Source organism: Euwallacea fornicatus, chromosome 27 (genome assembly GCF_040115645.1).
Source record: "Euwallacea fornicatus isolate EFF26 chromosome 27, ASM4011564v1, whole genome shotgun sequence".
In the NCBI taxonomy this organism is placed as follows: Eukaryota; Metazoa; Arthropoda; class Insecta; order Coleoptera; family Curculionidae; genus Euwallacea; species Euwallacea fornicatus.
The window spans coordinates 1,306,300-1,320,524 of record NC_089567.1 but is presented as its reverse complement, the minus strand read 5'-3'; the positions used below and the strand labels follow the sequence as shown (position 1 = coordinate 1,320,524).

Sequence of the window (14,225 nt, the reverse complement as noted above, 5' to 3'; positions counted from 1 at the left end):
TATACCGCGAATTTTATTATTAAGTAATAATTGCAACTTTGACAGAAACTTTATCGTGGTGAAATTTCTAAAGGTAAATTTCACCAGGGAGTAAAAACACGAATGCAAATTAAGTTCAAAAGAGAGGAGTGCATGCACTGCACAAACATCTTTCCCAGTTTGAGTTGCATGAGTGTAAAGTTGCTAAAACTTATAGACTCATTTTTATTTGCACGAATTGCATTCAAGAAGAGAATTGCATGATTCATGTCCTTTGAAGAATACGATGCAAAGATTGAAGTATTTCGATTTAATTGACCAGCAAGTTACTACTTACTGTAAGAAATATTTTACGTTCAAGTACACGGAAACTTACGGACAAGAGGAAGGGTAAGAATGAAAACATTGAAAAGATATGAATTGTTTATAAGTAGGTTCAACATTGTTTAACAAATTATCTATAATTTGTTATATCATTAAATAAATGGACATTTTCTTACCAGTTGTATAATCAAAATAACAACGTTAGTGCCATGTTAACTTCAACAATAATTGGACAGTAGTTACCATTAAATGGGCGATAAATCAATAACTCCAAGGAAAGATAACATACATAACATACTTATACTTAGAATAGTTACAGAAGTGAAAACACCTTTTTTCCATCAAATTTGCCTGAAGTTATAACAAAAATCGGCTTGCCACCAGTTTTTCACCTTGATAGTTAATAAAAATACCTTTTTCCAATTAGAGTATTTATTTTAGAGTCGGCTCTAAAATTCATTCCATACAAATAATATTGAAATTAAAACTGTTATGCAGGATTAAAGATACCTACTTCGGTATAGTTCGAAGCACACAGATGTAATAGAAATGTTAAATAAATTAAAATACAGTTAGACAATACTGCAAAGGCATTAAAAAATTGTTATCTAAAAAGTACTAATCTAGTTTTGGCTCATGGTGTTTTTCTCTCTTACCTGTTTCTGGTTGCGATTGCCAGAAACTTTACCAAAATCTTAATTATGGTCCAAATTGCAAAAACAAAAAAAAAACCGAACATTCCAATTGATTGAATGATGGATTGCATGACACATTTGTGGGACCAAGGGGAAAGTGGCGAAGATGTGGAGAAATTCGTGTTTTTAAGCTTCAAAACATTTCAAATGTTTCGGAAAAGATATTTACTCAAAAAATTTAAACTCAGGGTTACTTTCACAGTAATTCTACTAAGCCCTGGCAACTTTACCAAGAGAATAATGTCTGTGGAAACGTTGAAATGAAGACACGTCATTATTCGGTTTTGTGAAAATGCCTTCCAGGCATAGTTGCCAGTGACTGAACAAGTAAACCTAAAAGAAATAATTGGGACTATGGTGTCATTTATGAGAAAAGTCCATCAAAATTCAAAAAAATTATCAAAAAAAGTTTCGACACAAGTGACTTTCTTTGTTCTTTTCTAGCATATTTAATTTTATGTCCGCTTTAATTCTGAAGAGCTCTTTGTGATATTTTTCTGCATTCATGGGTTGATAAATGAAAAAGATACATGGATGAAAGCAAAACAGGTAAATTTATAATCCTAACAGAAAAAACCAGGTGAAATATTTACTTTTTGTGATACTGGCAATGACTGGAAATTAACTGGCGGACACAAGTTGCTTTCAACGGGTGATTGAAGTATTTGTGAGGTATTTTAATTTTGCCTTAAGAGTTAAATTACTAGCAAACTAACGTGAAATTGAACATAAAACGTGATATGTAACACGTATGTACTTCAAGCCAACCGTTTATTGACTCACCTCCAAGCTCGCTCGGCCCTAAACCGATTCGTCTCATAAAACCTTACATTACATAATTATTACATCAATAACCATTATATCAGTTATAAGTTTGTATTGAGATAGAAAAATAAATTTCAAAAAATTGTTTTTCAGATTCTTTATAGACTTTCTACCTAATTTTTGCACGTTTTCGAAATAAAAATTTGATTGTTTCTTTATGTAACATGTTTGTATTATGTAACAGTTCTTTTTACAAATTATAACAAATAAAAAATATTGTTTTTCAAAACAATACTAACGTAGTACATACATATATAGATATATAGACATAATAGACAAGTGGTACCTTTCATGGACTTAACTGCCAGCCCCTGTAAAACTTAGGTATTTATATCTCGAATAAATAACACCCGTAGTGGAAATGGCAACGTGATTTTTTGAAGTTGGAGAACTGAGAATTAGATTACTATACGTACTCCTTCAGGATCCATTTTAAGGCAAAGGGCCTAAAAAGGGTAATTACTTCCCAACACACCTTTTCGCCAATTAAACTTTTCAAAAACGTTCCGCAGTGCGTCTTAGAAAATGCCAAAGGACGGTTTATCACTTGTTTGGATTGAAAAATCATCGATTTTACAATAGTTGTGGTAATACATTTAAGAAAAAAATTGCATACAGGAAATATTAAGGACATGAAAAAACCACAAGAAGTATCTGAACGAGAATGGTTTGAGTTGTGAAAAGCGAAAGGAGCGATCAACAGTTCTTAAAAAAATAAATTTGGAAGATTATTTCGTACTATGTCCATCGCAGTTATGAATTCAACACTCTGCAGTTCAAAGAAGGAAGATATTTATTATCAAATTACTCAGAAGAAGAGAGCGGATCATTGAGTTTACTTAGGAATTAGACCTCTTCAGATGCTACCTACTTACATATGTATGCAACATCTATTACAAGCAGTAAATACCACGATTTGCAAGCATAGTAATTCCCACGTATGGATATTACATTAACGTAAAAAAAAAATGTTGAAATTGCACTTGATGATCTTGATGAGTCTTAGTTCAGTATCGCAGATCAGGCCCATGATACCTATATTTTTAAACGATTGATGGAATGGGGACCCCGAGTGACAGTATCATGACTCACGTTATATTTAAGGATGCAATATACAAGGTGACTCAATGATTTATCCTATTTTGGATGTTCTTTGAAAAAGTAGGAAACTCGAAATTGGAAGTTCAAGGAAAAACGAGAAAACAAGAAATAAGAACCAAGGAGTATCTGCCAACTACGATCGTGCAGACTATAAGAACGATATATATCATATAAACAATAATATATAATATACAAATAAATCATTTAATTCGCTAAAACAGTTCTTCGAGGTTTGAGGGGAAAACATTATTAATTATCAAAGTATTACTGTTATAAAATCAGTAAATTCGGCAGATTTAATATTGTTTGTGTCTACGGTTTGTAAGGAAGAGATTTACAATATTTAATTTGACAGTATATACAGGGTGCCCGAAATTCGACGCTTGCCATTGTAATCTCGGAAAGAGTGAGAGATTCTTGAGATCCAACTTTATTCGTATTTAAAGGTCCAGGACGTCTACTCTGCCGTCATTTAAACTGGTCAAAACGCGTTATTGTTAAAATATTTTATGCGCAAAATGTTTTCAATGAACATATTCATTCTCAAGCAAAATTATTACAAAGAACAAATAACTACCAAAAAACACAAATTGCAGTTTTATCTGAAGAATTCCGGGGGAAAATGCGATTATTTCCAAAATTTTTAAAACTGAAATTTGACTACTCTTGAATATGCAACTTTTTGCATCTACTGAAAGTAGATCGTGTCTCTTACGTTTTTCGAGATTACATTGATGAGGTTCGCAATTGAGACGCCTTACACCGCCAACACCAAAAAGTAAACGAACTCAAAACGAGCCTCATTTCGGTACAGGTCTGACATTTTAACGTAACAGTGCGGAAAACCTGTCATTTGGATTTTGAAATAGAACGTAGCTACTTACTTAACAAGTGCGAAAAGTGACACTTGACAGCACGCTGAATACAGTTCCTTTACTTCACGTTGTTCAGTAAGCAGTCGAATGCTGTGAAAATACTTCGCACGTGTTAAGGGCAATATTTTTCCTACAAGCGTATGTGCATGCAACTTTTCAATTAAACTTTAGTCTAGTGAAAACTCCACTCGCACACGTACGCATGCATGTCAATAGAGTTGACATATGGCTTGACGATACCCACGAAGATTTCTGGCACTAAGACTTGGCACTTGAATTTGCGAGCGATTAATTGTTTTCCTCCTCATAGCAGTAAAGTGCTATTTTCAACTCGCAAATGCATGCGGCAAAGCCATTTCACCACACGCAGGGAGAAAATAATATATTACACGGCGAAATGGCAATAAGAAGGAAATGATGATTTTGTACAAGTTTTATACAATATTTTTCCTACAACTACAACAATTTGCGAAAAATAAAACGAATTAATTTGTTAAACTTCAAAGTTCGATTCGAAAGTTACAAAAATGTTCGCCAGCAGTTGATAGTTCTGTGTTTTGTTTCGTTGCTGTTGGTACCAATTCAAACCCGTGGGAAATACGCTTATTTCCTTATTCTTTGCGCGCGCAGCCCGTAGGAAACGAACGCAACCAGGCAATTTTTCGAAACTACTTTTCCTGCCTATGCCGACATAGTTTCCCGGAATGATGCTTCTGATAAATGAGGGTAAGCTGAGATGTTAACTTTAAACAGGATATCCATTTGGAAATAAAAAGATGATTCTGTCATCTCACAAATGCAATAGCCGGTAATGTGGGGGATAGTTCCCGCGGATTGGCATTGATCTGTTGCCTACCCCTGATTCTCACATCTCACTCTCCCGGCATTGTTAATGGAAATAAGAGCTTTTGTGGATTCCGTACACACTTTAAAGTGCTCTATCAAACGTTATTTCGTAACTCTTCTAGATTTAGTGTAATTCTCATCTGCGTCTAAAAAAGCCAACCCTGCACGTCAAATCGATAATTAATATTTCAGTGTTAGGAACAATGAAAACAACCTAAATGAAGAAAAATTAGAGCTTCAAACGGTAATTGGTAGTTGTAGTTAATGAGGCAGTCTAATCGATTCGTTAGATTTACTAAGTGTCTCTGAAACAATATACCCATCAATAATAATTATAATAATTCATAAATACGATATTATAGCAGCTATATATACGAAAGTCATTAGAGTACAAGCAATCACACTGCTCAATATAATTTCCTATGAAAATAATCCCCCGAGAAATTGCTACAACCCTTTCTTTGCACAGCTTCTAAATTAATCAACATTGACATTAATACCTGTTCCATTTACAAATTACTTTACTGTATCCCCTCCACGAAGGCTGTGTCGTCCAAAGTATGAAGCCAATTAAAAATCATCATATTCCTCTCGTATTTGGATAAAGGTTTGCCTCGTTCCCTTTCCACGTCCCGTATAGTTAAGGGCAAGTTCTTCCCGGCCCTTGATTTGGCTGCCCTGAGCATCGCCGCATTCGTACTACTCGATGTGGTTGGGCTTTTGCTTGGCGTCGGGCTTGAACCTGGCACTGTCAGTCTTGTAGGCCCTAAAACAGTCATTTTCCTATGAAGTACAAAAAATGATGCTTTTCCACGTGCAACTACAGTTGCATGAAAGACACTAGACGGAGTTCGAACAATCAAGTTCCGACAAGACACCTTGCTCAAAGTACGCTAACATGAAACACCCGGTACATATCATACTAATAAAAACTTGTGGAATCGATCCACTTTCTGTTATAACAACGACTAGCTAGACATTTGAATATGCATAAATCTCCTACCTGGAGTAATGACACTTTGAGAACATGGATCTATACTAGCTTGAGCAGTTGCCGGAGCTACTTCCAATCTATCCAAATTAAATTCGCTTTGGGATAATCGTTCTATAGCTTTGTAAGTTGTAAGAAGTCTTCTTCGTATATAATTTTGCCGGACCTAAGATAAATTTTACTGTAAAGCTGAAGATGAAAATTAACCGAAAAAAAACCTTTTTGTTAACCGATCGAATGAAGTCTGCGGCTGTGAAAGCTGGAGGTGGCGGCGTACTGGCTGGAGGTTGCTGTGTCGACGTGGCAGTAGTATTGGTGGACGATTGACCTCCATGAGGGGACGGCAACTGAGATGTTGACGCAATATCTCCTACTGCTACCCATGTCGAGCAAGACCTAGATAATACTTTCATTTTTATACAGGACTTTCATTTTGATTCTGGCACCCCCCTAAAGCTCTACTGGTACTGGATCTTAATTAATAATCAATAATCTCTTGAACCCTAACTAGAACTGTTAACACGGCACCTTTTCAATACATTTACTTTGTTTAGTTCGTATTGAGACCGAGAAATTTAAGAGAATATCGTAACTTTCTCACATCTTAGATGATGAAGGCACAATAAGCTTTTTTCTATACACTGTGGTTCAAAAAATAAACTCTTGGTTGATAACGATATAATGGACCGTCCTTGAGAAAACATGTTATTTTACAGTTCTATGTAGCATTTAAAATACCAAACATGCACTAAAACATGAGAGAGATATATTCTTTAAAGATATTTCTTTCTATAATCCTGAAAATACGCATTTATCATGTTTTCTTCTCTTCTCCCTTCAATAAACTTTAACTAAATGAGACCTCCGAAAACGTATAAATGTCATTTTCTTTGATTGTCACATTTCTGAACCTCCTGCAACGCGATGGACATACGTTACATATATACAGGGTGTTTTTTTTGTGTGCCTTCCGTTGCCATCTCCGAAACGATGAGAGTTGCAACTTCGGTTAAATTAGACAAACGTGACCCCTTGTGCGGCTGGTTAAGGAAACTGCGATGAGGTTGCCACATTTTCAGTGGTTTCCTAGATATCCAGAAAAATATGAAAATGGCTCAAAATTTCAATCCCTTGTGTTACGTAAACCGTTTCTAACTGAAAAGAGTTTGAATTACAAAGTTTTACAACTTTTTACTCATTACAAAACGACATATCGAACGTAAATGTGCAGTTTTCAATAACTAAGTAATCTTTATCAACTTTATTATTTCAAACATGGGCCTGGAATATCTGTTTAATGTCCCCAAAGCGCTTTTTATTTCTGACAGATCCACGTATAATTTATTACATTTATTAACGTTTCGACCTAAATAGTCCATCATCAGATCATTTTTTATTTACCTTTTCTTGGTTTAGAAAAAGAACCGTACTCGCGTAAGTTTCTTTCCAATTTCGCGAACATTTTTGATGTGGGAGATTATCCCTCTGGAAATAAGTTCTGATGTTATTCCAAAATATTTTTGGCATTACGAAAACTTCAAAAATATACAACTAACAAATCCATTTTTTTATTCCTTACTGAATAGCATTATTGAAATTAACTTGTTTTATTTTTATAGCTTTTTATATTTATGGATTCAGCTTGAAAATAAATGATAATAGACTAAAATGAGTCAAAAAACAACTTTATTTAACACGTAAATATCAAACTTGTTACAAAATCGTTTACCATATTGACCTAGTATGTGTGTACTTTAAAAAGGTAAATAAAAAATATTATCCGAGGTTGAAACGTCAATAAATATAAACAAATTATACGTGGGTCTGTCAGGAATAAAAAGCTCTTTCGAAATATGAAATAAAAATTCCAGGTCCGTATTTAAAACAATGAAGTTGGTAACGATTACTTAGTTATTAAAATCTGTATAATAATGTTCGATATGTCGTTTTGTAGAGAGTAAAAAGTTGGGAAACTTTGTAATTTAGACTTTTTTTGTCAAAAACGGTTTACGAAATACCAGGGACTGAATTTGCGGGCCATTTTCATATATTTCTAAATATCTAGGAAACTACTGGGAATGTAGCAACTTTTTATAGTAATTCATTTTAAAAAATTGAATTTTTGAACGTCAAAAATGCAAATATTAGGAGCTTAATTTTAGACATCCTGTATAATACTAAGACATATATAAATATCAAAAGTGTAAACTTAAAACTATGTAATGACATTCCTCGAAATATGAAGGGCTAAGTAAAAGATATTATATAGAAAATGTGTGCGAAATATTACGCAGAAACTATAAATTAAATAATATACTGGGATTCCCATTTAAAATAAGCAGTTAATAGCTATTTCGGGCTATACCAGGAGGGACATGAAGTCGTAAATATTAAAAATATGTATACGTCGAAATTATTTTAATTTCAAATTTTAAAACTCCTATCACTTTTAGTTCCTAGTAAACTTTTAATGAACGGGCCGAGTGAACAACTCTGTATAGTAATTTGTATTTTGTACGCAAGGAATGAGTTTAATTAAATTTTGCGGATTGAAATCGTGTTTTTGAAACGAAATTAAAGAAAAAAAAACAAATATATTCCGAGTAAAAATCTCTCAGAAGTGTTACAATCCCTTAAACCTCGCCATAACGAGCTTTCGCAACTTTTCCTCAAAACGTTTGTAACTTTAATGTAATTCCAAGACTGCATTTATTCCCCTTTTGTGAAGTTCTTTTACAACGCTCCGATGCCACGTCCGTTGCTGGTACCATATCGGTATCGTATCGACTATAGGCTTTCCCAATCGTAAGACATATTTGAATTAAAGAACTCTTCGTTCAAAAGCTATCACAACACTAATGGGAAATATGAATTTAGAATGATCAAAAGCGCTTGACGACACAACAGTCAAACGTACCATCTGAGGTACCAAAATATAGAGAATAAAAAACCGTTTAAAATGATATATTACTTAACCCCTTTACCATTTAAGATATTTGAGAGAGTGGCCGTGGGATGTACAGGGTTGAAAAAGGCGCAACGAATTCTACGTAAAAGGTGTTCTCTTTGACAACAATATCGACGTGTTCCCGTGATTGCTGACAAGTCTATCCCGTTTTGAGATAATAAGGATGGGCAGTTTTCAAGTGACACCCTATATATGTGATGTGGGAGAGTGAACGTGCTAAATTATTTAAAAAAAAAAATTTTTTCAAAAAACAGTTGCAACAAAAGAGTTTCTCGCATTTTCAGTCTTGCGGAAATTTACGGAAAAATTGTGCGAAAGAAATTTACATTTTTAGCTCTAAGTTGCATTCAAAAAATCGTTATGTGAGAAAACGAGCTACATGTGCCGTTCGGAGTTTTCATACACATGGAAAAAAATTTATTTTGTTTCAAAATCCATTTGAGGTAGATCCCGACGAAGTTGACGTGAATGTGCAATTAAAACTGATAGATTTGCAGTTTGACGATATTCTGGATTCTTTGTATAAAAAGGCAAATTTAATTCGGTTTTATTTTTTATCCTTAAAAAGTAATTATAGCAATATGAAAAATTAAGCAATAAGAATTATTTCTATTTTTGGAGCAACTTACGTCTATGAACAAATTTTTTCAGTTTGAAATATACAGGGTGTTTCCTAACTACGTGTAAAAAATTTGAAGGCGTAATCCTCGACTGATTTTGAGTTAAAAATGTCTAATAAACGTATGTCCGCAAATGCCTTGTTTCCAATATACAGGGTGTTGACTGAAAGACGTTGAAAAAGGTTTTAAAGGTTTCTAAAGGTTTAGTGGTATTTACTAACTTGTTTATTGTTAGTTTTTTTGCTACTTCCACTACTATAAACAAGATAGTCAGTGTTATTTTGGTGTTTTACTCTCTAAAATGAAAGAATTTAGTTCTGTGTCCCAAAAATCAGATTATACCTCAGTTTTGAAAATTTTTCAAATGCCTAATTACACTAATCAAGAAATGGCCAATATGGTTTTTGTTTACGGCCTTGCTGATGGTAAGTGTTTGGCAGCGAGGCGCATTTACATGGAAAGGTTTCCAAACCACCAAGCTCCCAACCACCAAACCTTTAAAAACCTCTTTCAACGTCTTTGTGATACAGGATCTCTTATGAAAACTCCAGGAGGAGAAAAGCCAATAACACGTCGAACACCAGAAGTGGAGGAAGAAATCTTAAGACGTATTGAAGAAAACCTCGGAACCCCCGGAATTGTCTTTTCTAAAATTCAAATATCCAAATTGAGTCATTTTGGAAATAAAATCTTTTTTTCTTGTCACATTTCAACACCCTGTATCTGGGAAACAAGGCATTTGCGGACATATGTTTATTAGACATTTTTAACTTAAAATCAGTCGAGGATTACGCCTTTAAATTTTTTACACGTAGTTAGGAAACACCTTGTATATATACATATGATATCGAAAAAACGTTGAAAATTGACTAATAGTCATTTGAAAAAAATTCTTTGAACATTGGTGCCTCTGAACCAGCGCCAAATATAAATAAATAACTGAAAGATCTGCAAAACAAGCACATCAATCATATTAAACATTTGTGTTTACTTGTATCTATCTGTATTTTTGGTTTGATAATTTTCTATATATCTTCACAAATAATAAAAAAATTCAGTCATTTTATTCATATTATTGTCGCATAAAACTTTATATCCCGCCCGCCCATAGTTTTATATATTCATGTGCGGCCGTATCTTTAAAATCTTTTAGGGCCCCTGCTCTGCACCATAAAGTAAATGTTAAGCACCAGACGCTGAGAGCAATGGTATTGTGTTGGCATCTTTTAATGGGATAAACTTTGGCAACCTTTATGTGCTAAATATTCAACAAAGGACTCATAACATGCGTTGAATTTGGTTAATAAAATTCTCCGAATATAATATGTGCATCGAAATTTCCAAATAATTTTTGAACAAAGCTCACGTGCACAATGCACTCGAGCTTTTCTCATGTCAAAGTGCATCCATGCACATTGCTCCAAAATTCATTGATAATTATGAACGCACTTGTGTTATATTACATATGATAAAATAATTGAACACGACCGAAGGGGTTTCATGTAACTTGCCGGTGAAACTGTATAAGGGTGTCAAAATAAAAATTGAAACATACCGAGAGGTATGATCCAGTCTAGCATGTTCTAACAAAAACCCATTTCGTTGTAAAGAGTTCAAAGCCAAATCTGAGACAGCGTTCCGAAGGCCTTGTAAAGTAGGCCCTTCATCGGGAGATGGTAGCTGACTTATGTCGCTAGTACTGAAACTCTTTTGCAGCCCTACTGCGGACGATAGGGCGGCGCAACTGCGAATTAGCTCAGTTTCCTCTTCAAACCATAAAATCTCTGGTATATCGGCAGGTCTAAAACCCGCACATTTCCGAATGATACTTGACCTTTCAATATCAACTTACCTATTTTGGCACCTGCTATCAGGGTTGGGACTATGACCTCTATCATACTTGGAAAAATTTAACAAACGCCGTCCTCCGGTGGAATCCACAGAACTCACGGAAAATAACGAAAGGTCAGTGGTGACACTCTCGTGACTTGGTGACCTCAGAATGCGGCAAGCGACACTCAATACCGGCGTTTGAGGAGCTATCAAATTAGGCGTTTCTCCTGAGCTTGGAGCACTCTGGGGATTGTCGACTGATGACATTTCTTCAATAAATGATCTTACCATATGTGTTGTTACTTTTACTACATTTTATCTTGAGCTGCGACTCATCACGAGCACTCACCACTTTAGGCTTACCCGTATATGTAAATTTTACCTGTAATAAGAACCCGATGTGACAATGATGAAGTATTTTTACATCACTTTTATTAATTACTACCGAGAATTGAGAGTTTAGCATGTGCGTGTTTATTTTCTCTATTTTAACTATTGTGGCTCACGCGGGCGGAATTTGATGCAACAGGAATCCATTGCGCTTGTGTTCAAAAAGGGATGAAATGAGGGAGATCAATACAGGGAAAAGATACCGCAGGGACGTATTCCTTTTGGCATTTTAAGTATATAGAGGTATTTTTGTTTGGGAAAAGAGAACTTGTCTCTTCTACGAAACTGTTACTACGGAAAATTATATTGACAGAATTAATTTTAACTGATAATAAAAATAAATAAAAATAAAAGTAATTCTTAAATGGTTCACTTAGCAGTATTCCACTCTAGATACAATAATTCGCAGATTATTTTTCTGAAAAAATCAAGATAACATAATATTTGTAAGATATTTAAGAAAAAAAATTACTGGAAATTTAAATTATCTTTATGGTCACTTAGATTTCCATACAGTGTTTTAATTTTTCCATATTTTCTCACAGACACATCAGGAAAGTCGTTTAAGTTAACTGAACGTTTTTGACGGCAAATAGACATAACTACTGGATTCAACTGTAATTTATTCAATGTATATCATTGCCTTTAGACTTAATTTTTTGCCATTACTAAACAATACATTTGTGAAGTGTTCAAGTTAAAATGGTTCTTTAGTAATAATAAAAAGATAAAAAATTAAAATAACACATTTGTTTAGTTGTAAAATTGGGCAGATTTTAAGCAACTTATTTCAGAATATGTTAAGCTTCTTTTCATGTATTTTCAACGTTAATCAAAACAGTTACTCTAATTAGCACCAATGGATACTGCAATATAAGGACCGATACTGGTTACCTTAAACAACACGTTATTTTTGATTGCCGAAAATCTATCGTGAAACAAGTATAATATATGTATTGAAAAGGATAATGGATGTACGGGCTTCTATGACATAAATTAATTAAATTGTGTTCAAAAATGTCAAAATCAACAAACGCTATTAGCCATTACATGTTTACCGTTTCCGTAATATGTAACGACAGAGTAAAATTTAAATTTTTGTCCAAAAAAAATTACCAATCAAAATTGTTTGATCAATTATTCTCGCTAAAAATTGCACACTTATTCTTAGATGTTCCACTAAAATCAGGGGGTTGCAGCTTCATTCTACAATGTGAAGAACACATAAGAGTGAGAATGAGAATTTTGTTAATGATCGGTTAAAAAATCATAATCAATTAATTAGACAAAATTTTCGTTCTTACTCTCGCATGTTCCTACTGAATCAAGGCCTTTTGTTAACGAGGAAAATCTTCAAAATACACTTTTCCGATCTTGTTTGGAGGGGCGTGTGGGACTCGCTACTAAGAGCGCTAACCCACTAAAAACCTCGTTGATCCTCAATAACCCTATCCGTGCCGGTACTGTCCCTGAGGGATATGCCTCGATCACGAGAAAGAGCTTCGCTGTATTTTGATTTGGCATCAGCGAGTAAATCATATGCCCATATCTGGTTTAAGATCTGAAGTAAATGCAAATTTGTACTCCTAAGGCTTGATTTCGCCTGGAACCTAACTGAATTAACAGCAGGGTGGGTCGCGGCGGCTAATTTTTATTTATTTATTTAATTATTTAATTTTTATTAGATTTTTAATTTTTAATTCATTCCCCAATGGGCGTATTCGAGTAATGTCTATGTCCCGGTTGGTGTGGAAGAAAGAGCAGGGATATTCATTTTTGAAAGGACTACGCCTATGGTGCTATGGGAGCCAGGAATGAAAAAATTAAAAATGGAAATATGTAAGATGCTGTAATTAATACAGTCCCCTGACCTGAAGATGGTGTACAAATTGTACTTAGGAAACTGTAGAATGATGGAGGAAGCAAACTGTAATTAATACAGTCCCCTGACCTGAAGATGGCGTGCAAATTATTCTTAGGAAACTGTAGAATGATGAGGGAAGAGAACTGTACTTAATACAGTCCCCTGACCTGAAGATGGCGTGCAAATTGTACTTAGGAAACTGTAGAATGATGGGGGAAGCAAACTGTAATTAATACAGACCCCTGACCTGAAGATGGCGTGCAAATTGTATTTAGGAAACTGTAGAATGATGGGGGAAGCAAACTGTAATTAATACAGCCTCTGACCTGAAGATGGCGTGCAAATTGTACTTAGGAAACTGTAGAATGATGGGGGAAGCAAACTGTAATTAATACAGACCCCTGACCTGAAGATGGCGTGCAAATTGTATTTAGGAAACTGTAGAATGATGGGGGAAGCAAACTGTAATTAATACAGCCTCTGACCTGAAGATGGCGTGCAAATTGTATTTAGGAAACTGTAGAATGATGGGGGAAGCAAACTGTAATTAATACAGTCCCCTGACCTGAAGATGGCGTGCAAATTGTATTTAGGAAACTGTAGAATAATGAGGGAAGCAAACTGTAATTAATACAGTCCCCTGACCTGAAGATGGCGTGCAAATTGTACTTAGGAAACTGTAGAATGATGGGGGAAGCAAACTGTAATTAATACAGACCCCTGACCTGAAGATGGCGTGCAAATTGTATTTAGGAAACTGTAGAATGATGGGGGAAGCAAACTGTAATTAATACAGTCCCCTGACCTGAAGATGGCGTGCAAATTATTCTTAGGAAACTGTAGAATGATGGGGGAAGCAAACTGTAATTAATACAGTCCCCTGACCTGTAGATGGCGTTTGAATTGCTGGAAAA

At 34.6% G+C, this 14,225-nt stretch overlaps 1 protein-coding gene across 3 annotated transcripts; it reads right to left on the bottom strand.

The window, feature by feature from the left end:
• Positions 1–388: 388 nt before the first annotated feature.
• Positions 389–11,612, bottom strand: LOC136347233 (uncharacterized). Of its 3 annotated transcripts, XM_066297021.1 has the most exons (7): positions 11,503–11,593; positions 11,346–11,439; positions 11,077–11,263; positions 10,780–11,025; positions 5,855–6,032; positions 5,649–5,802; positions 389–5,411 (listed from the first exon to the last, which is right to left on the bottom strand). In XM_066297021.1, exons 1-7 carry the CDS (start codon positions 11,521–11,523, stop codon positions 5,167–5,169), a joined length of 1,125 nt encoding a protein of 374 aa, XP_066153118.1. In that variant the 5' UTR covers positions 11,524–11,593; the 3' UTR covers positions 389–5,166. The 3 variants fall into 3 exon arrangements, with proteins under 3 accessions (XP_066153118.1, XP_066153116.1, XP_066153119.1); XM_066297019.1 differs by having other exon boundaries at positions 11,346–11,612; XM_066297022.1 differs by lacking the exon at positions 11,503–11,593 and having other exon boundaries at positions 11,077–11,300; positions 11,346–11,461.
• Between the last annotated feature and the right edge of the window lie 2,613 nt (positions 11,613–14,225).